The following is a 24,511-nucleotide window of genomic DNA, read 5'->3' as shown; positions in this document are numbered from 1 at the left end:
AACCGGAGACCTTCCCAGTTTCAAAATACCAGCTCTCAGCCTTACCTTGGCTGGTTAATAAAAATGGCTATCTGCTTTACCTTGGCTGGTTAATAAAAATGGGGGGGGGGGGTGTTGACCGCACGTAATTTTTCTTAATTATTAATTAGGTTAATAATTGTACAGTAAACTACACACTCAAGGCACTAATTATATGTCTCAAGGATATCTAACTATCTATATTTGCACGTCTTTAACATCTAAAAATCTGTCATTTCTATTCTTCACTTTATCCCGTCTCTCGGATGCCACACGCATGTCATCCGTGCTGCCAGAAAGAAACGGACATGTCTATTTGTGGGTCACACGGTCTGTGTAGAAACATGGACATGTGCGCTGCCCCATAGATTATAATGAGTGTGCGTGTGTACGTGATAAAATGGACGCCGCACATATCGGAAACACGGCGGTGTGACGGGGGCTTTACATGCAGTGGCTGAATGCTCCTACAGACCTAGTCCTGTGTACAGCCAAGGAGGATAATCCTAAGAGGTCGAATAATAGGATTTTTTCCCCATACATTTTACCTATAGTGATACAAATAGGAAATACTTGGGAGTCTTCATCTTTTATTTCTGGGAAAACTTTTGAAATTAGAATATGAAGCCTAATATTATACCGGTCTCATTCAGACCTTCATAAGGCTACTTTCACACTAGCGGTTTTTGCAATACGTCGCAATGCGTCGTTTATGGCAAAAAACGCATCCTGCAAAGTTGTTTGCAGGATGCGTTTTTGCCCCATAGATTAACATTAGCAATGCATGGCGACGCATTGCCACACATCGCAACCGTCGTGCGACGGTTGCGCCGTGTTGTGGCGGACCGCCGGGAGCAAAAAACGTTAAATGTAACGTTTTTTGCTGCCGACGGACCACTTTTTCCGACCGTGCATGCCCGGCCGGAACTCCGCCCCCACCTCCTTGCACCTCACAATGGGGCAGCGGATGCCCCGTTGTGCGGCGCATCAAACGCTAGCGTCGGAATCTTGGCCCGATGCATTGCGACGGGGAGATTCCGACGCTAGTGTGAAAGTAGCCTTATTCTTACATATGAGAAAAACGGACTAATTATTTAGATCGGACTTTGATCAGACCTTGATCCCAGTGCGCTTCGTTTTTCTCGGACCAACTGACTTCCATTGCCGATTTTGATCCCACCCATGTGATTGGCCCCATAAACTATCACAGGCACGAATGCTGTTCATGAAAATCATGGATAGCACTTGGATGCCAAAATCGGACGCCTAAAAATGGCGCACCTAACATTGACGGCTCTTTTTAATAAATAATACGTCTCAGTGTTTGAGAAGCAGAGTTTTGCCACACAGCCCGGCTTGTACGCCCCCTGCGGGCACCACATACACATTGCCATCACAAGTTCTCTTGGGGTCCAGATGAAGTAGTTGATTATTGCTGCGGCTCAGGGACCCGTATCCCCACAGCTGGTAGCGGCGGCTCTTGCCTTGCTTGGCGATGAGGTAGTGTTGCTCTATGTCACGCGTGTTGAGACTGGAGGCGCCGGGTGGTGGCAGGAACAGTCCAGGGACGTCAGGGTCCGGATCAAAGGATCCGTTCTGCATTCCAAGAAGGACCCCTGAGAATAAAGAATGACGCTGTCAATGGACGTCAGACTTAAGAATATTACGTATATATGTTTTAATGATTAAGTGGGAGTCTCCTACTAAACGTCTGATCATGGGCTGCATAATAGTGTAATAGTTAGGCCTCATTCACACGTCAGATTTTCGTGTACGAGTGCTATCCATGTTTTCCCCAAATATCACTCGTACTCGCAATAGTCTAGGGGGCCGTTCACATGTCTGATTGTTCACGGAATGAGAAGTCAGTGGAAAATCGCAGAGACAAGTCGGATTATGAACAGAGGGGTTGGATCAAAATTGGCAATGCAAGTCTATGGGTCAGTGAAAATAAATCAGACTGCACTCAGATGACATCTGAGTACGATCCAATTTTCCCGGAGTAACGCAATAGAGAAGGTAGAGAACTTGCTTTTTTACATTTCTCCAAGTATGAGAAAATTGAATGACACTCGTACCGATCAAACCCTGATCAGAAGAATCAGTCTGTTTTTCTCGCACGTGGAAAAAAAAGGACGTGTAAGTGAGCCCTACGTGTCTCAGGTCATGTTAGCCAGCAAATATGTTGGTGAGAGCTGCATAATGTGGAAAAAATTGCAAACTATGGCGCACATATGGCGTGTGCAGAACTTTATCAGCCATTAATAATTTCCTTACCTGAAATAACTGCCCAGTGTGCCCGATGTCCGTCTCTCTGGCACGGCTCGTGGTTGAAGTCCTCGTCATATCTGTACAAGCTGTTAAATACTTAGATACACAAATATTTCTGATAAAATTCAATATCCAAAGCAAATGAAATGTTAATCCGGAGCTATAAATCACGCCGGTCTATGGTGGGCAACGTGATAGGGTTAATTTTTACTTTATTCATGACTGCTGCCACCTAGTGGCTATAGAGAAGTAAGCTGCCTATAGAATATATCCATTTTTCATTTTGATTTATCTTCATACTGTTAAGTGCAAGAGGGTAAATTTGGGTAGAGGAATAGTAAAAGGAGACGCAGGGCCACTGCGTGTAATGTGTTCCTATAGAAAAGGATACGGGATGAGGACGGGGAGCCCGGCAGTGAGGTGACCCAGGATTCTCTCTCTGTTCTCTCCTTCCATTCCCCCTGTCAGTAGTTCACAGTGACAGCCAAAAACTTCCTCTGCGAGGCGGGACATGTTATCCGCTGAGACAGAAAAAAGAATTAGTGTCTACAATGGCACCCACAACTTCTTACCCTATAAAGCAGAAAGGATTATTAGAGACCTATCAGAGAGCGGGATCAAATAGATCCTATACACATTCATTTATTAGGGATCCATCACCAAAGATATATGTAGGGCAGCAGTGGGTAACATGGCGTTCCCTGCATGAGATACGCCGAGGGATACCAGCAACGTAATGCTACAGGGTAATTGTTACTTATGCAGTTCCCTCCGGTATTACTGACAGGCACAAAGTGCATTATTACACCCAGAGACAGCGCTCACCTGAGAACATCTCCCCATGGACGGTGTATCCTCTCGAAGTTGCCACTTGTACAATGTAGTCGAGTGTCACCTCCTTGTTATTGCTCAGTATTCCCCCTGCCATCCACAAGGCAACAAGTCCGCACCTGCCACCGGGACATTGGGTGGATCAGGGTGATATACATTGTTTTAACAAAGGTTTGGGTATTTTTAAACATGAAGTGTATTTTGGGGTGTTGCCTGTTTAGGCTCAGTTCACATTTATACTTTGCATTTCGCTAAACATATACGCCTAAAATGCACAAACGTATGTCCACACGTACTGTATATGGCAGCAATGGATAAGATATAGTCAAAAAATATATATTTCCTTGGCTACATTTTGTCAGGCTGTTATCGTATTGCTATTTTTTGGATGTGCAAAGAAAAACTTCTACTACTACGAACAGTGTACATGTCAATATGTCTAAAATGTATACCCTGACTGTAGATAAGATAATAAAAAAGGAACATTTTTGTGAAACTAACAGCACTACTATACTATGTACTGCTAACTAACAGCACCACTACTACTATGTACTGCTATCTGACAGCACCACCACTATGTACTGCTAACTAACAGCACTACTATTACTATGCACTGCTAACTAACAACACCACTACTACTATGCACTGCTAACTAACAGCACTACTACTACTATGTACTGCTAACAGGATTACTACTATGCACTGCTAACTAACAGCACCACTACTACCATGTACTGCTAACTAACAGCACTACTGCTACTACTATGCACTGCTAACAGCATTACTACTACTAACTAACAGCACTACTATTACTACGCACTGCTAACAGCATTACTACTATGCACTGCTAACAGCACTACTTCTACTATGTAAGGCTAACAGCATTACTACTACTATGTATTGCTAACTAACAGCACCACTACTACTATGCACTGCTAACTAACAGCACCACTAATACTATGCACTACTAACTAACAGCACCACTACTACTATGCACTACTAACAGCACCACTACTACTATGTACTGCTAACTAACCGCACCACTACTACTATGCACTACTAACAGCAGGACTACTACTATGCAGTACTAACAACACTACTACTACAATGCACTACTAACTAACAGCACCACTACTACAATGCATCACTAACTAACAGCACCACTACTACTATGCATTACTAACAGCACCACTACTACTACGCACTATTAACTAACAGCACCACTACTACTATGGACTACTAACAGCACCACTACTACTATGTACTGCTAACTAACAGCACCACTACTACTATGGACTACTAACAGCACCACTACTACTATGGACTACTAACAGCACCACTACTACTATGCACTACTAACAGCACCACTACTACTATGCATTATTAACTAGCAGCACCACTACTACTATGCACTACTAACAGCACCACTACTACTATGCACTACTAACTAACAGCACCACTACTACTATGCACTACTAACATACTGCTAACTAACAGCACCACTACTACTGTGTACTGCTAACCAACAGCACCACTACTATGCACTACTAAGTAACAGCACCACTACTACTATGCACTACTAACAGCACCACTACTACTATGTACTGCTAACTAACAGCACCACTACTACGATGTACTGCTAACTAACAGCACCACTACTATGCACTACTAAGTAACAGCACCACTACTACTATGCACTACTAACAGCACCACTACTACTATGTACTGCTAACTAACAGCACCACTACTACTATGTACTGCTAACAGCACCACTAGTACTATGCACTACTAACAGCACCACTACTACTATGAACTACTAACAGCACCACTATTACTATGAACTACTAACAGCACCACTACTATGCACTACTAACTAGCAGCACCACTACTACTATGTACTGCTAACAGCACCACTACTACTATACACTACTAACTAACAGCACCACTACTATGCACTAACAGCACCACTACTACTATGTACTGCTAAGAGCATTAGTACTATTATGTACTGCTAACTAACAGCACTAATATTACTACACTACTACTGCTGTACTGTTGTATGTTTTAATATGTAAAAAATGTAGACACTGACTGTAGATGAGAAAACAAGTAAAAAGGTATATTTTTTATAAAAACTAACAGGACTACTACTACTGTGTACTAACTAACAGCATTACTACTACTATGTACTGCTAACTAGCAGCACTACTACCTACTGCTAACAGTACTACTACTACTACTACCTACTGCTAACTAACAGTACTACTATTACTATGTGCTGCTGTATGTTTCAATGTCTAAATTGTATCTCCGGACGTGCATGGCACACACTTGCATACGTTTTTTACATATAAATCCTACGCATATCTCTGCAGATGTGTAAATATTAACCAAGCCATATCTGGTTGAGGGGTTTTGGAATAGCAAATGCAAATTGTTCATTTACCGTCTATAAATCTACATAAACTCCTAGTATTGTAGATGCAGACTGTATTCATGTGCAAATACTGGAGCTGCAGAGACCAAACAAGGTCCAGTGTCTCATGGGAGCAAAGACAAACGTGTAAAGGTATTTTTCTTTTATAAAACTCACAATGTTTGTGAATGAGCCCTTGTATCCAGTGAAATATCAGCTTGCATAGGTTGTAGTGATAAAGAAGGGGGCAAGATAATGTTGGTGTTGGCACAGCCCTTTATTTGCAGTGGATTTAGGCTACGGTACTTGGCGGCCTTGGCTCCGATACATGTTACCTATCCAAAGATTGTGCCACGGCACTGCTACATCACAGCATAATGTGAAGATTTTAGGTCGCCTTACGTCCTGTAAGCTGTTGTGATTTTGACAGCCAAGACACAAAAAAATCCAATGATTTGGGATAGGTCTTCAATATAAGATCAATAGGGTCCGGACCAAACTCTGAAGGTAAAAAACGACCCAATGACCAACCACTGATCAGAAACAATGATGAAACTTGGACCAATTTTCTCGCACAAGAAAAAAAAATCACTGACGTCTGAATGAGCCTGTGGGTCAGAGTTTCATCAGTGATTTTGATCATCAGAGTCCGGTCAGTGTTTGTGTGTTTTTCTGCAGACTAATCGGTCCTGAAATATACACGGAAGTGTGGACGGCCCCGCAGACAATCATTTTTCTTATCTAAACGCGACCCATTTTCACCGCTTTCTTGCACTTACTGCGGACCCTCCTGTATAAGGGATGGCACAGGCTGGTTATATAGAAGCCATTTTAAATGTCCACTAAATCTGAAATGCAAAAATACAAAAAAAAAAAAAAAAAGATTAATGCGATTCACAATCAAAAGCCGTAAACCCGCTGCACCGTGTATGGTTTACTTATGGTCTACTGTGCTTCATATGTTAGGCGCTGTTCACATCACCTTGAGCCTGATAAAACTAAGAAGACTTTCCATTTTGCCTCTGTAGGGCTGGTATATAACAGTATACCTTTATTTTTATTGGATCATTTCCATCTTAATAAATGGCTATTGTCTTATGCAGCTTGTAATTATGAGCAATTTTGCCATTTACTGCTTCTAAAAAAAATGTCAGCCGTTCTTGAGATAGTAACACTTTTCTTTTACCAGATAAGACTATCTCTCGCCCTACGGCTAGGTTCACATTAACATATAGTGTCCATATGTTATGGCCCGTGATATGGCGGCAATTCTCAGAACGTCGGTCGCTCTCCTGATCTAATAATCTAATTTCTGTCTATAAGGCTGTTAGTCCGGGGCAGGACCCTCACGGTCAGGCTGGGAATTGTGGCTGCTATACTCTGGTGTGACTAAGTCCTACATCAGTACACGTGTGGTCAGATTGGCCGAGTGTGGACATTATTTCTAATGGCTTTCTATGCAAAGACTGGATCTGCTCTGTGAGGAGAAGCCGTCGGTTAATTCTCTCATGTCGCCTCTTTGAACGAGCAAAAAGGAAAAGTTGCATGATCACTGCCTCCGAAAATCGCACCCGAAATCACTCACCGTTCCTGCTGAATCTTGATCAGTCGTTTTAACTCTTTGCATCCTTCAACTGATGGGTCGCTGTTCTCTGCCACCTTCTTATAGAACTTGCATTTCACCTGAGGTGGAGGAAAAGGGAAAAGGACTGGTGGTGGTGGAGCCAGTGGTGGTGGAGGTGCCTGGGGTGGTGGTGCCAGTGGTGGTGGAGGTGCCTGGGGTGGTGGTGCCAGTGGTGGTGGAGGTGCCTGGGGTGGTGGTGCCAGTGGTGGTGGAGGTGCCTGGGGTGGTGGTGCCAATGGTGGAGGCACATGAATAACGTCTGTGCAGGCTGCGCCATCCTCCTCTGACATGAGTGCTAAAGAGATATCAGGAATATCATTAGATTATGGAAGAGAACTGGGTCCAGTTTCAGGTGATAAACTCTTAAATAGAGAATTATTACAGGTCGTGAACAATAGATTGCCAGCCAAATGATTTGCTGAGCGCTATAAACCCCCGTATACAGTAATGCTGAGATCAGGGTAGAATCAGGACCATCATATGTAGAAATGGTATATACACTGCTCAAAAAAATAAAGGGAGCACTTAACAGAATATAACTCCAAGTAAATCAAACTTCTGTGAAATCAAACTGTCCACTTAGAAAGCAACACTGATTGACAATCAATTCAACATGCTGTAGTGAAAATGGAATAGACAACAGATGGAAATTATTGGCAATTATCAATACACCCTCAATAAAGGAGTGGTTCTGCAGGTGGGGACCACAGACCACATCTCAGTACCAATGCTTTCTGGCTGTTTTGGTCACTTTTGAATGTTGGTTGTTCTTTCACACTTGTGGTAGCATGAGACGGACTCTACAACCCACACAAGTGGCTCAGGTAGTGCAGCTCATCCAGGATGGCACATCAATGCAAGCTGTGGCAAGAAGGTTTGCTGTGTCTGTCAGCATAGTGTCCAGACTGGAGGCGCTACCAGGAGACAGGCCAGGACACCAGGAGATGTGGAGGGGGCAGTAGGAGGGCAACAACCCAGCAGCAGGACCGCTACCTCAGCCTTTGTGCAAGGAGGAACAGGAGGAGCACTGCCAGAGCTCTGCAAAATGACCTCCAGCAGGCCACAAATGTGCATGTCTCTGCAGAAACGGTTAGAAACCGACTCCATGAGGATGGTCTGAGGGCCCGACGTCCACAGATGGGGGTTGTGCTCACAGCCCAACACCGTGCAGGACACTTGGCATTTGCCACAGAACACCAGGATTGGCAATTTCACCACTGGCGCCCTGTGCTCTTCACAGATGAAAGCAGGTTCACACTGAGCACATGTGACAGAGTCTGGAGACGCCGTGGAGAGCGATCTGCTGCCTGCAACATCCTTCAGCATGACCGGTTTGGCAGTGGGTCAGTAATGGTGTGGGGTGCCATTTCTTTGGAGGGCCGCACAGCCCTCCATGTGCTCGCCAGAGGTAGCCTGACTGCCATTAGGTACTGAGATGAGATCCTCAGACCCCTTGTGAGACCATATGCTGGTGCGGTTGGCCCTGGGTTCCTCCTAATGCAGGACAATGCCAGATCTCATGTGGCTGGAGTGTGTCAGCAGTTCCTGCAAGATGAAGGCATTGAAGCTATGGACTGGCCCGACCGTTCCCCAGACCTGAATCCGATTGAACACATCTGGGACATCATGTCTCGCACCAACCACCAAGACCACAGACTATCCAGGAGTTGGCGGATGCTTTAGTCCAGGTCTGGGAGGAGATCCCTCAGGAGACCATCCGCCACCTCACCAGGAGCATGCCCAGGCTTTGCAGGGAGGTCATACAGGCACGTGGAGGCCACACACACTACTGAGCATCATTTCCTTGTCATGAGGCATTTCCATTGAAGTTGGATCAGCCTGTAAATTGATTTTCTACTTTGATTTTGAGCATCATTCCAACTCCAGACCTCCGTGGGATATTAGTTGTGATTTTCATTGATAATTGTTATGTTTGATTGTTCTGGACACATTCCACTATGTAATGAATAAAGATTTACAACAGGAATATTTCATTCAGAGATATCTAGAATGTGGGATTTTAGTGTTCACCTTATTTTTTTAAGCAGTGCATTTTACTCTTGCTGTAAAAGCTGGGGTCAGGCCGGGCAGCCACATGCGGCAGATAACGTGCTGCAGACTGTGGCCAGTGACTGCACGATTATAGAGGACTATGGCGCTGACCCCTAGACTTGTGCAGCCATTGCCCACTCAGGCTTAGGCCTCGTGCTGGAATAATATGTCCCCGCGCCCACATGTCTCATGGCTGTCAGACAGCAGCAACACATGCAGGGATCGCCTGTTTGTTAGACAATTCCTGTGTGTGTTGTGGCCGTGGAACAGCCGCGGGGACTCGGACATATTATTCGAGCACGCAGAAGACACTTAGTTGTTTTTATTTTACAAAATGAGTTTTGCCATTGACTTTCAAAATTTGCTGCAAAGAGAATGTTTTTTTTTTTTATAGGATTTACAGTGGAAAACTGTATCATGACTGCAATGTGTGAAAGCAGCAATAGAAGCTCTCCTGTGAGAACGAGCTCGCTGATAGATTCTCAGATAACTCATTCTGCAATGAGCAGGAAACAAGGAGCCTGTAAAAACCAAACGGTGCAACGTTTTCAATGAAAGGTAATTGTAAAAATGCCCCAAATACATGCATTTAATACAAAAATGTCCCCCAGTGTCAGATCTTACTGGTTCACAGGTCAGTACTTACAGAAAACCTGTGATTTTTTTTATATATATAACTCGTTACCCATAGCAACCAGTTTGCCCCAATTTTGTTCACATATAATAGCTGCAACCTATTGGGTTGTTATGGTAACTACTTCACTTTTCCCAAATATTTTGTAGAAACTATTAGTTCAAAGATCAATGTATCCGTGTCCAATCCAATGGCCAGAAGGTGTTTACAGTTGTCTGCACATTAAAACTGAGAGGTTGCTAATAGCAACCAATCACATTAAAGCTTTTACTGTTCCAGGGTGGGTTAGAAAATGAAAGCTGAACTATGATTGGCTACAGTACACACTACAACGGAGTAGTTTGCGAATAGCAACCAATCACATTACAGCTTCTTACACATGTGCAGGCTGTATTAGAAAATGAAATCTGATTGGCTAACAGTGCAGGGTTATAAACAGCAACCAATCAGATTACATCTTTCACTTATAAAGATAAGGCTGTATAATGAAACGTGAAATCCGATTGGCTGCGCTTTACAAGCATTTTTTGCTAAGCCTCCTAGCGAGGACGTCATGAAAACACCTGTGCGCCATAAAGCAGTGAATGACGGATAACAGAAACAATAAAAAATGAATGAAATGATAGTCACGGTCTAAGCACAGACTGCTCGTGGCTGCGGCATATGATTGGCACTTCGCTGTTTGTGGAGTATTATTGGTGGAGATTAATCACGTGACGAACGTAGGCGACGAGCGCACGTAAAAGGCGTGATGTGCTGACCAATCAGAGGCGCCGTAGTGTTACACGGTGGGTGTGGCCAGGCGGAGGGATATCGCTGTCGCTGAGTCCTGTAGTAGTGCGGCCTGGCGGCAGCGTGTTCGGTGTTGGCGGGTAACCGTGAGGAGATCCCCGGTGTCTGTATACAGGTGCGGCCTGGGTGGGGGACGCTCCACAGCTGGAATCACAGTATGATGGGTGCAGTGTGACCGCTGGGACTTTCCTTTTGTGTTTCACCTCCTCTGTTTCTTTTCAGTTTCCTCAGACATGGCCGTCCAGGAGATGAGACCCAACAACACCATCTACATCAACAACCTGAACGAGAAGATCAAGAAGGACGGTGAGTGAGGATCAGCCATGGTAAAACCGGCCTGAGCAAAGCGGCCAAAACTGCTGCACAATCTGGCGGAATGCTGAGCAAAGCGGCCAAAACTGCTGCGCGACCTGGCGGAATGCTGAGCAAAGCGGCCAAAACTGCTGCGCAATCTGGCGGAATGCTGAGCAAAGTGGCCAAAACTGCTGAGCGACCTGGCGAAATGCTGAGCAAAGCGGCCAAAACTGCTGAGCGACCTGGCGGAATGCTGAGCAAAGCGGCCAAAACTGCTGAGCGACCTGGCGGAATGCTGAGCAAAGCGGCCAAAACTGCTGAGCGACCTGGCGGAATGCTGAGCAAAGCGGCCAAAACTGCTGAGCGACCTGGCGGAATGCTGAGCAAAGCGGCCAAAACTGCTGAGCGACCTGGCGGAATGCTGAGCAAAGCGGCCAAAACTGCTGCGCAATCTGGCGGAATGCTGAGCAAAGCGGCCAAAACTGCTGAGCGACCTGGCGGAATGCTGAGCAAAGCGGCCAAAACTGCTGCGCGACCTGGCGGAATGCTGAGCAAAGCGGCCAAAACTGCTGAGCGACCTGGCGGAATGCTGAGCAAAGCGGCCAAAACTGCTGAGCGACCTGGCGGAATGCTGAGCGACCTGGCGGAATGCTGAGCGACCTGGCGGAATGCTGAGCGACCTGGCGGAATGCTGAGCGACCTGGCGGAATGCTGAGCGACCTGGCGGAATGCTGAGCGACCTGGCGGAATGCTGAGCGACCTGGCGGAATGCTGAGCGACCTGGCGGAATGCTGAGCAAACCGGCGAAAACTGCTGAGCGACCTGGCGGAATGCAATCCGGGCAAAACTGCTGCGCAATCCGGCCAAACTGCTGTGCAAACCCTCTACAAACAGGACTAGTTTGCCGCCATTTCTGACACCTGTAACTAACTTTATACACAGCGGTGAAGTAATAAACACAGAAGCAAATATATTTGTAAAGGTGCTATTGATATGAAATTCTCACCAGATGTTGGTTCCAAGCCACGCAGGCAAAGAAATCACCAGAGATTAAGTTGTGTAATAATGAGAAATGACACGGGAAAAGTATTGAACACGTGGAGAGGAGCAAAAGGCCATGACACCAGCTGCAATTTATCTATGATTAGAAAGCATCCTGCCACTTTGTTAGAGATATCACCTGTGGTTCAACTGATGGCCTGTAAATAGGTGTCTCATTACCAAGGTGCTGCTCAAGAAACCTCTAGTGATGTGTAAAACCAATGAGCGGTCTCAAGACATTTGCAACCTTATTGTTGTGGTAAAAAATACTGATTGGTATTGGTTACAGAAAAATTTCTAAACTGTTGAAGGTTCCAGTGAGCACTGTTGGGGACATAATCTGAAAGTGGACAAAACATCATTTTGCCACAATCAGGTGCTCACTACAAGATTTCAGACAGAGGGGGAAAAAAGACCTGGAATCCGCAAGTATGATTGTTTATTAAAGGGAACCTTTCACCCCGAAAATCGCGGGTGAGGTAAGCCCACCGGCATCAGGGGCTTATCTACAGCATTCTGTAATGCATTCTGTAATGCTGTAGATAAGCCCCCGATGTTACCTGAAAGAGGAGAAAAAGACGTTAGATTATACTCACCCGGGGGCGGTCCCGCTGCCGGTCAGGTCGGATGGGCGTCTCTGGTCCGCTGCGGCGCCTCCCATCTTCATTACAAGACGTCCTCTTCTGATCTTCAGCCACGGCTCCGGCGCAGGCGTACTTTGCTCTGCCCTGTTGAGGGCAGACAAAGTACTGCAGTGCGCAGGCGCCGGAAAGGTCAGAGGCCCGGCGCCTGCGCACTGCAGTACTATCCTCTGCCCTCAGCAGGGCAGAGCAAAGTACGCCTGCGCCGGAGCTGTGGCTGAAGATCAGAAGAGGATGTCTTGTAATGAAGATGGGAGGCGCCGGAGCGGACCAGAGACGCCCATCCGACCTGACCGCCCCTGGGTGAGTATAATATAACGTCTTTTTCTCCTCTTTCAGGTAACATCGGGGGCTTATCTACAGCATTACAGAATGCTGTAGATAAGCCCCTGATGCCGGTGGGCTTACCTCACCCGCGATTTTCGGGGTGACAGGTTCCCTTTAAAACAATAAGTAATGCAGTCAACCTCCCTGGCCTGTACACGCGCTCCCCACACATGACTCCGCTGCAGTACAAAAAGCATGTTCAAGAGAGAACTTTAGACAAGCCTGTGAAATACTGGGAGAATATAGTCCGGTTAGATGAGGCCAAAATTAAACTCTTTAGATGCCATAATACACTCTGTGTGGAGGCTAAAAGGCACCGCGTGCCACCCCCAAAATACCATACTGATTACCAACAGTGAAGTTTATCGGTGAAAACATCATGGTGTGGGCTGCTTTTCAGCATACGGCACTGGAAAACTTCATGTGATTGAAGGTAGGATATATGGACAAATGTACCGAGACATTGAAAAACATCTGCTTACATCTACCAGGATGATGAAGATAAAAGGAGGGTGGTCATTTCAGCAAGACGATGATCCCAAACCCACGGCCAAGGAAACTCTCAATTAGTTTCAGAGAATGAAGCTGCTAGAATGGCCGAGCCAATCACTGAGCTGAATCCAATAGAAAATGTATGGAAGGAACTAAAGTTGAGATCATAGGAGCCCACAGGACATTCTGTATGTGAAGAGTGTTTGTGTGGAAGAATGGGTTAAAATCACACCTGAGCAATGCCTGCGACTAGTTTCTCCGTAGAGGCTGTGACTTGAAGCTGTCATCACCAACAAAGGCGTTTCAGTAAGAAGTATTAAATATGACTTGGTAAGCATGATCAATAATACTCTTTCCATGTGTCATTTCTCATTATTACACATTAATTTATGGACATCTATTGTTTGATTTTTCTTTACCTGTGTGGATTGGATGTTGCTGACATCTGGGGAGAATTTCATGACAATAGCACCTTTAGAAATATATTTACTTGTAAAATTGGTGACGTAACCAATACTTATTTCACCCACTGTGTGTGTGTAGTGTGTGTGTGTTTCAGTCTATGGAAGGATTCTTGTTTGCTAGTCTGGCTGTGACTTTTTTTTTAATAAGGCCACTTTGGAGGACTTATGACGTACCCCACATGTGGCACAGCAGGCACCGTCCCAGAACAGAGCGGGTTCAGCTCCTGAGTCTGCTCCATACACCCTCATTCTCCGTGTGATGGTATTTTGGGAGGGGAAGGTGGTCCGGGCTCCACAATTTTTCCCTTCTGCTCTAACACACAATGGAGTAGCTGCTGTTGCCGTCGCTTGGGTGGGAAGGACGAAGCGTAGCGTCCTTATTCCTCAGGGTTGATGTTCTCTTCTCTCTGCATTATCTTCAGAGCTATAAAATCTTAATGTCCTCAGTCCCGCTATTAACCCTCTCCTGTATAACGCGATTTAGTAAATTTTCCAGTATCAAAACCACTGAGACTTTTTAGTCTGGCATTAGCTAGAGCCAATGGCTTTCAGGTTATTTATTTTTGTGAATTCTCAGGATCTCTCAATGAGCATCTAAAATAAAATGTTACGGTTGGTGCACATTGGTTTGGAAATCCCATTCCATCTGTGGCTCGTAGACTGGGGACCTGCCGGCCTCCATCGTTTTTCTTTTGACTTGCCTAGTGCCGTGTCATGTCAGGCCAGCTAGTGCAAAGATCCATGTATGCCGTCGGGTGAGAGCCGTACACAGGGCACCTGATAAAATGGCCAATTGACCGGGGTCCTATGAATGGTTTAGTTAGTGGCGCTCTAAGCAAGGAGACACGTATGTCTTTGTGCAGTGTCCCTTACGCTTCAGGTTGCCGGTTGGGCCACAACAGTCCTTGCCGGTCTCCTCTGGGTGCAGGTGGGGGCAGCGTGGCACGACTTGGATTCAGGATTACAAGCTGCGGGACATTTATGGCGGCTCAGTCTGACACTACATTTTCTCTTTCCCTTAGAGCTGAAGAAATCTCTTTATGCCATCTTCTCCCAGTTCGGACAGATCCTTGATATCTTGGTGTCTCGAAGTCTGAAGATGAGAGGACAGGCATTTGTCATCTTTAAGGAAGTGAGCAGTGCGACGAATGCCCTGAGGTCCATGCAAGGATTCCCCTTCTACGATAAGCCGATGGTTGGTATTACATTTAACCCCTTTCTGACCTCGGACGGGATAGTAGGTCTGAGGTCAGATCCCCCTCTTTGATGCAGGCTCCGGCGGTGAGCCCGCATCAAAGCCGGGACATGTCAGCTGTTTTGAACAGCTGACATGTGCCCGCAATAGCGGAGGGTGAAATCGCGATTCACCCGCCGCTATTAACTAGTTAAATGCCGCTGTCAAACGCTGACAGCAGCATTTAACTGGCGCTTCCGGCCGGAAATGAGCGCATCGCTGACCCCCGTCACATGATCGGGGGTCAGCGATGCATCAGAATGGTAACCATAGAGGTCCTTGAGACCTCTATGGTTACTGATCCCGGCTAGCTGTGAGTGCCACCCTGTGGTCGGCGCTCACAGCACACCTGCATTTCTGCTGCATAGCAGCGATCTGATGATCGTTACTATGTAGCAGAGGCGATCGGGTTGTGCCAGCTTCTAGCCTCCCATGGAGGCTATTGAAGCATGGCAAGAGTAAAAAAAAATGTGAAAAAAATATAAAAGTTTAAATCAACCCCCCACCACCACCACCACTTTCGCCTCATCCAAAATAAATCGATTAAAAAAAAAAAAAAAATCAAACCTACACATTTGGTATCGCTGCGTTCAGAATCGCCCGATCTATCAATTAAAAAAAAAATTTAACCTGATCGCTAAATGGCGTAGCGAGAAAAAAATTCGAAACACCAGAATTACGTTTTTTTTGGTCACCGCGACATTGCATTAAAATGCAATAACGGGAGATCAAAAGAACGTATCTGCACCAAAATGGTATCAATAAAAATGTCACCAGTACGCAAAAAGTAAGCCCTCACCTGACCCCAGATCATGAAAAATGGAGACGCTACGTGTATCGGAAAATGGCGCAAATTTTTTTATTTTTTTTTTTTTTTTTTTTAGTAAAGTTTGGAAAAAAAATGTTTCACCACTTAGATAAAATAGAACCTACACGTGTTTGTCTATGAACTCGTAATGACCTGGAGAATCATAATATCAGGTCAGTTTTGGCATTTGGTGAACCTAGCAAAAAAGCCAATCAAAAAACAAGTGTGGGATTGCACTTTTTTTGTAATTTCACCGCACTTGGAATTTTTTTTTTTTCCCCGTTTTCTAGTACACGACATGCTAAAAGCAATGGTGTTGTTCAAAAGTACAACTTGTTTCCCAAAAAATAATCCCTCACATGGCCATAGTGACGGAAAAATAAAAAAGTTATGGCTCTGGGAAAGAGGGGATCGAAAAATGAACACAGAAAATCCCAAGGTCATGAAGGGGTTAATATAGGGGAATCGCTGACCCATTCTGCCGTCGGCTGTAATCTGAGAAATATCTAAGTAATCCAGAGTTATTTTTTTTTTTCTTCTTCTTTTAGAGAATACAATATGCAAAGTCTGACTCCGACATTATAGCTAAAATTAAAGGGACATTTGTGGAGAGAGACCGTAAAAGACAGGAGAAGAGGAAAGTCAAGGGGCTGGAAGCTTCCGCTGCCAAGAAGATTGTTCCTGGCGCTCCCATGGTGCAAGGCCTACCAGGGCAGATGCCAGTGAGTTCTCTTACTGATGTTTTCTTGCTGCTTTTGTTTTGGATCTGTCTTCTAAATCTTCTTTTCTCTTTAGGGAATGCAAAACATCCCTGGAATGAACCAGGCCCCGCGTATGATGCATATGGCTGGACAGTCACCATATATGCACCATCCCGGCATGATGCCACCACCAGGAATGGGTCCAGGACAGATGCCGCCAGGTGGTATGCAACATGGGCAGATGATGCCAGGACAAATGGCACCTATGCAACAGGTGAGCAGACTACGACTTGTGTGTCTTTAATTCAACATTGTGCAGAAGAGATTTGTGCCACCATCACTAGGGCATGAGCCAATCTGCCACTCATAAAATATTATGCCACAGCATAAAGGGGTCTGACCTGTGCCACACAGAGGAATCCCTGGAAGGAAGGTTCCTTTAAGCATTTTGCTCCTTTGCTGCACTTGGTACCACCCAACTGGTAGGGTGTTACATTGCCCCATGCAGTGGAAGATCTCACCTCCTCATTGTGTGGGGCATCTGCCATCTCAACGCACACGGATTAGTGCTGGTACACCATCGCATGTCTTTACAGCAGCTGTGGGCAGCCCCTTTTATGTTTCATCTGTTTTATGCAGTCGTCTTCTGTATTGTACCTCTATAATCGATGACTCTTAACATCTACATTACATCTTGTTCCTCAGTTATCTGAACATCCACCAAACCACATTCTGTTCCTGACCAACCTGCCGGAAGAAACCAACGAGCTGATGCTGTCCATGCTGTTCAACCAGTGAGTATCTCTAGCGCCCTCTCCTGGTCTCGGAGGCTATCACTTTCGTATTTTTGCATTTCTAAAAATGACCTTGATTTTTGGCCATATAGTACTTATCGCTGTCTAGTATATGATTCCTGCCACATTGGTTCATTTCTTAAAGCTCAACAATATTTTTTTTTTTTTTTTAAAGGTTCCCTGGCTTCAAAGAAGTCCGCCTCGTCCCTGGGCGTCACGACATTGCCTTTGTGGAATTTGACAATGAAGTCCAGGCAGCTGCTGCCCGAGAGTCTCTACAAGGATTCAAGATCACCCAGAGCAACTCCATGAAGATTTCCTTTGCTAAGAAGTAATCGTGCACCCTCGGGTGTAGGAGAATCGCAAGCGTCCGCCTGTTCCCGTAAAACCACTGACTTGTTTTGTAATTGGGCCGCAGCAAATACTGATTGGACTTTTTAATTTAATTTGGAGCCATTATTGAGTGCTGAACTCTCATCCAGCGTTGGCTCGTGTTGGTGAGTATGGCACGGTCTCGTTTTTATATGCATCAGAAGCATTGCACCCAGAGTCTGATGCCAGACATTGTACCTGGAGCTTGTGAATAAAACTTTTTTTTTTATATGTATCTGTCTCCATTTTTATCGGATTGTTGTGAAGTTTGGCACATGGTGAATCCTTGAAAAATTAAATTAATGCACAACAAAGATTACATTGAGCTAATCCGAGATAGTCACTGTGTGAACCAGGCATAAAATTGGATTATATATTTCCAATCATGTGTATCCATCGCTGCGTCAGTGATCGCTATGAGAACAGCCACAAAGCACAATTTCAGCTGTCAGTTCTGCATCTTGTGCTGTTACCTGGACTCCTCGTAAAGGCTGCATTCAGATGCCCATGTGTCGCGATCGGAGGACACTGGTTTCTGGACAGACCACTGATGCCTTGATTAAAAAGAGGGGCTTGTGTTTTGGGTAGAGGGGGTTTATGTAATGTTCCCAGTGCATGGAAGCTCGTTGATCCCATTCCAGCACCTCCCTAGGGTACGTTGTAGCTGCAAGGCCTCGTATATTACATACACTTGCTGGAATTTTCTTGCCTTCTACAATTTATTTTCACTAGTTTCCTGATTCAAACTTAAAGGGGTTATCCATGATGAGGTTACATGGAGGTAGTTGCTAACTATCTGCCAGCTCAGAGCATTCACAGACCACTCTTGAGTCTTCATATAGCAGAGCAGCTCTTCTGGCTTGTTCTGTCGACGGCATCTGGTTCTCTGCTGTCTATCAACATTTGCGCTGTCAGTGATGTCACTGGAAGTCACAGGAGCGGTCTGTGACTGATCTGTGCCGGCAGAGATCGGTGCTGGGCAGGTAAGTAGCATCTGCAGACCTGTTAGTTCTTGGCTCAATAGCACAAAATAATAATCGTGGATACCCCCTGGGTTCAAATCCCACCTAGGACAACATCTGCAAAGGGTTTGTAGGTTCTCTCCGTGTTTGCATGGGTTTCCTCCGGGTACTCCGGTTTCCTCCCACATTCCAAAGACATACTGATAGGGAATCTAGATTGTGAACCCCTTTGGGGACAGTGATGATGATGTCTGTAAAGCGCTGTGGAATATGTTAGCGCTATATAAAAAAAAATAAAGATTATTATTATGACAGTGGAGCGGAAAAAGAATTTTCGCTGTCGATGATGTCACTTGGAGCCACAAGAGCGGTCTGTGACTGATCTGTGCCGGCAGAGATCGGTGCTGGGCAGGTAAGTAGCATCTGCAGACCTGTTAGTTCTTGGCTCAATAGCACAAAATAATATTCGTGGATACCCCCTTCATCAGCCACAGTGGCATATCTCGGGCTCTAGAGTTGGTCCCAAAGCCTGTACTTGGCCAGAGATATTCGCACGTATAAATCCATCCTTGGCTTGTGAGCATAAAGCTTTTTTTTTTTTTTGTTTTTTTTCTCTATATACCGATGTTAAATTGAAAAATATACTAAGTTGAAGGCATGTATAATAAAAAAAAAAAAAAAAAAATGTCAAACTACACTCTCAACCCAAAAAATCCCTACCACCCAGTATAAAGTCAGACGTGACACACAAGATCCAGGCTGGCACAAGGGTTTCATTGATGGGGACGTACAGTGGTCACTTTGTGTTCAGAGGCCGGGGGCAGGGATCCTGTCGGCGTGCTGCTTGTATCGCCAGTGCCTACACACGCAGGCTCCCCATTACCTGGAGGAATCCTATTTATGGCCCTCAGACCCATCCTCTGGGATACTGGTTCATTGATAGATTCTCAATATGGAATTACCGGCTTCCTTTTTGCAATTGCAGAAAACTTGAAGTGTCACAAATATTGCTCTCGGCAGAGCTTCCTTCGGGCAGGAGCGCGCGCCGGGTCCGAGCTGTTTCCAGATTGCCCTGGTGTTAATGGAACTCCTGCCAGAAATGGCTCCATCTGATGATGGAGATAGATGACATCTGTACGTGGCCTGTTTGGGAATTTTGTTTCTGGCCATTTTCAAAGGAAAATGACAGAACTTGTCACATATGTGAACCTAGGCTTGGTCTTTACAAACTAATGGGATCGTCCACAACTGTCCCGATGTTTCCCTGTAAAATAACCCCAATCCTTCGCTCTGGCAGTACCGGCTTGCTCTTACTCCCCCTGGATGGACGTGATTCGCCTGCAGGAGAGTGAAGCCGGCGCTGATTTGGCCTCAAGGATTGTGTGACATAATGTCACGCAATCCCTGGGAGAGCCAATGCCGACACTGCTAGGATAGCATCGGAGGAGAGTATAGATGTTTTTTTTCACAAGGGTGAAAAATAGTTTGGGAAGGGGCAGTCCAAGTACTGAACAACTCCCTTAACTCTTACTAAACTTTCAGTTTAGGCTGTGTGCACATGTTGCTGATTTTTCGCTATAAAACCGCAAAAAAAAAAGCATACATTATGCATCCCATCATTTAGAATGAATTCCGCAATTTTTGTGCACATGATGCGTTTTTTTCCGCTAAAAAAACGCAGCATGTTCATTAATTTTGCGGATTTCCAACTATATAATGCATTGGGAAATGTCCGGAAAAATCAGCAAAAAAAGCACCAAAAAACGCATGCAGATTTCTTGCAGAAAATTTCAGGTTTTTCTCAGGAAATTACTGCAAGAAATCCCGAACGTGTGCACATAGCCTAAAAGCTCTGTCCATAATTTTAGTATAATTTATATCTACACATTTTCACACCAGCTACCTCCATTATCTTGAAGCAAACACACACTTCTGTCTTGTCTTTGGCGACAACTGTGTAAGTGAAAATTACTGCGGTCAATGACTTCTTTACATGGAATAAAAAACAAAAACCCTATAGTATTAGAATTTTGCAAATGTCACAAATCACATTCCCCACTTAGACATGTTCCATATATAAATTTAGTTTTTTGCAGTAATCTATAGTTTTTAATGCACTGCTCCTCCACTAATAGTTTCATGGCTTCATCACTAAATGTAGACATTGCTGTTCTGTCAGTGACGGGTCCAACTATACTAATGAAAAAATCAGCTAAAATGAATTTGAGTTCATATGTAAACATTCATTACCGGGTTGCGAGGGTACAGTGGTCTGGTCTGTGTGAATGGAGAATAAAAACACGTGTCTGTGTGTGTGACCGCTGCTGCTGATCGATAGGTATGCCAAGAGTCAGGAATAAGGTAACAAGCATTTAGAAAATCTTTTTTTTTTCTATATAAAAAACATATACTTTTCAGCAGTCACAGGCAGGATTGGAATGAAGGTAAGATCTCTACATACAGTAGATAATACTGGCTCCACAATTCACAGATCACAGCTCACCTCCTCCTGTACAATGACTGATAGCACCTCTATATACAGTAGATAACACAGGATCCACCATTCACAATAGGGAATGTCACAGCTCACCTCCTCCTCCTGTACAATGACTGACAGCACCTCTATATACAGTAGATAACACAGGATCCACCATTCACAATAGGGAATGTCACAGCTCACCTCCTCCTCCTGTACAATGACTGATAGCACCTCTGTATACAGTAGATAACACAGGATCCACCATTCACAATAGATGTCACAGCTCCCCTCCTCCTCCTGTACAATGACTGATAACACCTTTATATACAGTAGATAACACAGGATCCACCATTCACAATAGGGAATGTCACAGCTCACCTCCTCCTCCTGTACAATGACTGATAACCCCTCTATATACAGTAGATAACACAGGATCCACCATTCACAGTAGGTGATGTCACAGCTCACCTCCTGTACAATGACTGATAACACCTCTATATACAGTAGATAACACAGGATTCACCATTCACAATAGGTGATGTCACAGCTCACCTCTTCCTGTACAATGACTGATAACACCTCTATATACAGTAGATAACACAGGATTCACCATTCACAATAGGGGATGTCACAGCTCACCTCCTCCTACTGTACAATGACTGATAGCACCTCTATATACAGTAGATAACACAGGATCCACCATTCACAATAGATGTCACAGCTCCCCTCCTCCTCCTGTACAATGACTGATAACACCTCTATATACAGTAGATAACACAGGATCCACCATTCACAATAGTTGATGTCACAGCTCACCTCCTCCTCCTGTACAATGACTGATAGCACCTCTATATACAGTAGATAACACAGGATCCACCATTCACAATAGGGAATGTCACAGCTCACCTCCTCCTCCTGTACAATGACTGATAGCACCTCTATATACAGTAGATAACACAGGATCCACCATTCACAATAGATGTCACAGCTCCCCTCCTCCTCCTGTACAATGACTGATAACACCTTTATATACAGTAGATAACACAGGATCCACCATTCACAATAGGGAATGTCACAGCTCACCTCCTCCTCCTGTACAATGACTGATAACCCCTCTATATACAGTAGATAACACAGGATCCACCATTCACAATAGATGTCACAGCTCCCCTCCTCCTCCTGTACAATGACTGATAACACCTTTATATACAGTAGATAACACAGGATCCACCATTCACAATAGGGAATGTCACAGCTCACCTCCTCCTCCTGTACAATGACTGATAACCCCTCTATATACAGTAGATAACACAGGATCCACCATTCACAGTAGGTGATGTCACAGCTCACCTCCTCCTGTACAATGACTGATAACACCTCTATATACAGTAGATAACACAGGATTCACCATTCACAATAGGGGATGTCACAGCTCACCTCCTGTACAATGACTGATAACACCTCTATATACAGTAGGTAATACAGGATCCACCATTCACAATAGGTGATGTCACAGCTCACCTCCTCCTCCCGTATAATGACTGATAACACCTCTATATACAGTAGATAAGTCAACTTTTCTCTGATTCTATTTCACAATCCAAACTGAAATGTATGAAGAATGGTGAATGCTCTTGGGGGGGTGTCGGTTATTTCTCTTCCTCGTTCTTACGATCCCCCCTCTGCGTCTTCCGCCTCTCGTCTTCATCTTGTCTAGGCTGAAGCCGCGTCACTATTTGTCGGCATCAGTATGAATCATGTAAAGTGATGGACTCAATCTACAGGAGAGAAAAAAGTAATGTGATCGGGCAAAAAGACCAAGAAGAGCGGTCTGCTCACTAGGAAAAAGACGAGTGAGTGTACGGAATATGAAAAAGCATGGCTGCTTTCCTGTAGAAACAGCGCCACTCTCGTCTATAGGTTGTGTCTGGTATTGCAGCTCAGCTCTAATCACTGGAATTCTTTGTATTACATACAGTCCTCTTATAAAGGGATTGTCAAGTGGTAGATACTAAAGTTTTATTAAAGGGAACCTGATGTTTTGGGCAGCAAGACTCGTAGACCGTCTCCTGGATTGTACACATCTATATCTGCAGCGGTTCAGGGTAAAACATGCCTGAAATTATGGAACCGGGCTCTGATTCATGCTGCCTGTGATTTGGGTAGCAAGACTCAGCTGGCTGTGTAATAACAAGTTCTACAACTTTCTTTGACACTTTGGAAGAGATTTATTAAGACTGGTGTACTTTAATGGCAGAACAAAACAAAAACGCGGTGGTGTAAAAAGCGCCTGGTTTATTTGGAGGCACATGCCAAAAATTTGAATCTACGCATGGGCCGGCATAGGTTTGCGCATTAATTTACTGTCTTGTGTAAAATATAGTAAACACAGGACAGGCTATTAAAAACTGTCTCCAAACACTTCTTATCAATATGTTTCGCTGCTATGCAGCGTCTTCAGGGGTATTGGGCCATCTACATTATTCCCAAATCCCTTGAAGATGCTTTATAGAAGCGAAACGTTGGGAAGAAATGTATGGAGCTTTATAATAGTTTTTGATAGGCTGTCCTGTGTTTTTATTGTTGAGAACATTATGAATTCGGTGCCAACAGAACGGCTAACATAAATTCATGAATATAAAGCAACACATAGGGCATTGCAAATGTATTAGTTAGCAGTATTCTAAGCTCCAAACACTTCATTCCAATATGTTTCGCTGCTATGCAGCATCTTCAGGGGTATTGGGTCATCTACTTTATGTCCAGTTCCCTTGAGGACAATGCACAGCAGCGAAACACTGGGAGGAAATGTTTGTAGCTTTGTAATTTTGTGTTTTTTTAAAGGTTGTCCTGTAGCGTTTGTTCTAGACATGTGCTCGCTGAGAATATAATCACTACAGGAAATCGGTGAATATAAAACAGCACACAGGGCACACCGAAATTTAATAAGTTTGCAATATTAGCAAAATTATAAGCTCAAAACACTTTTCCCAAAATTGTTTCCCTCCTTTGCCGCATCTTCAGGGGAATTTAGTCATTACATTATTCTCAATTCAATTCATGACAATTGCAATTTTTCTATCCCATGTATTAAAGTTTATGGGTAATGGTCCTTTAAAAAATTTTTTATTTTTTTTCTGAAAAATAGGATTTTGCGGTAAGAAATGCCTTCACCAACTCTTAGCAGTTGAAATGGAAAAAAAAGAGGTGGGGAGGTGACGTGAAGCAGGTTCCTGAGCTCTGGCTGACAGTCCTGCTGCCGAG

General features: G+C 44.5%; 2 protein-coding genes across 3 annotated transcripts; one reads left to right on the top strand and one right to left on the bottom strand.

Annotated features, from left to right (window-relative positions):
• Positions 1 to 591: 591 nt before the first annotated feature.
• Positions 592 to 10,587, bottom strand: ACTMAP (actin maturation protease). The gene is made up of 7 exons (XM_069746742.1): positions 10,477 to 10,587; positions 7,122 to 7,455; positions 6,316 to 6,384; positions 3,115 to 3,239; positions 2,681 to 2,810; positions 2,296 to 2,366; positions 592 to 1,634 (listed from the first exon to the last, which is right to left on the bottom strand). The coding sequence occupies exons 2-7, from the start codon at positions 7,448 to 7,450 to the stop codon at positions 1,336 to 1,338; spliced, it is 1,023 nt and encodes a 340-aa protein (XP_069602843.1). The 5' UTR covers positions 7,451 to 7,455; positions 10,477 to 10,587; the 3' UTR covers positions 592 to 1,335.
• A 34-nt stretch (positions 10,588 to 10,621) lies between these two features.
• SNRPA (small nuclear ribonucleoprotein polypeptide A) lies at positions 10,622 to 18,035 on the top strand. Of its 2 annotated transcripts, none has more exons than XM_069746743.1 (7): positions 10,622 to 10,753; positions 10,861 to 10,944; positions 14,920 to 15,092; positions 16,488 to 16,661; positions 16,735 to 16,914; positions 17,346 to 17,434; positions 17,610 to 18,035. In XM_069746743.1, exons 2-7 carry the CDS (start codon positions 10,872 to 10,874, stop codon positions 17,767 to 17,769), a joined length of 849 nt encoding a protein of 282 aa, XP_069602844.1. In that variant the 5' UTR covers positions 10,622 to 10,753; positions 10,861 to 10,871; the 3' UTR covers positions 17,770 to 18,035. The 2 variants fall into 2 exon arrangements, with proteins under 2 accessions (XP_069602844.1, XP_069602845.1); XM_069746744.1 differs by having other exon boundaries at positions 10,870 to 10,944; positions 17,610 to 17,919.
• The last annotated feature ends 6,476 nt before the right edge of the window (positions 18,036 to 24,511 follow it).

This window comes from Ranitomeya imitator, chromosome 2 (genome assembly GCF_032444005.1).
Source record: "Ranitomeya imitator isolate aRanImi1 chromosome 2, aRanImi1.pri, whole genome shotgun sequence".
Taxonomy (NCBI): domain Eukaryota; kingdom Metazoa; phylum Chordata; class Amphibia; order Anura; family Dendrobatidae; genus Ranitomeya; species Ranitomeya imitator.
The sequence above is the reverse complement of the archived record's forward strand: the minus strand, read 5'-3'. Positions and strand labels throughout refer to the sequence as shown.

What these genes read in the sequence shown, in the direction of transcription:
- ACTMAP (XM_069746742.1), bottom strand. Translation starts at nt 7,450, where the DNA reads ATGTCAGAGGAGGATGGCGCAGCCTGCACAGACGTTATTCATGTGCCT. An exon ending in CCATGGGGAGATGTTCTCAG is followed by an intron (nt 2,811 to 3,114) that starts GTGAGCGCTGTC and finishes TTTCTGTCTCAG; the next exon opens with CGGATAACATGTCCCGCCTC. An exon ending in ACACTGGGCAGTTATTTCAG is followed by an intron (nt 1,635 to 2,295) that starts GTAAGGAAATTA and finishes CTTTATTCTCAG; the next exon opens with GGGTCCTTCTTGGAATGCAG.
- SNRPA (XM_069746743.1), top strand. Translation starts at nt 10,872, where the DNA reads ATGGCCGTCCAGGAGATGAGACCCAACAACACCATCTACATCAACAAC. An exon ending in CCTTCTACGATAAGCCGATG is followed by an intron (nt 15,093 to 16,487) that starts GTTGGTATTACA and finishes TTCTTCTTTTAG; the next exon opens with AGAATACAATATGCAAAGTC. An exon ending in GCCTACCAGGGCAGATGCCA is followed by an intron (nt 16,662 to 16,734) that starts GTGAGTTCTCTT and finishes TTTTCTCTTTAG; the next exon opens with GGAATGCAAAACATCCCTGG.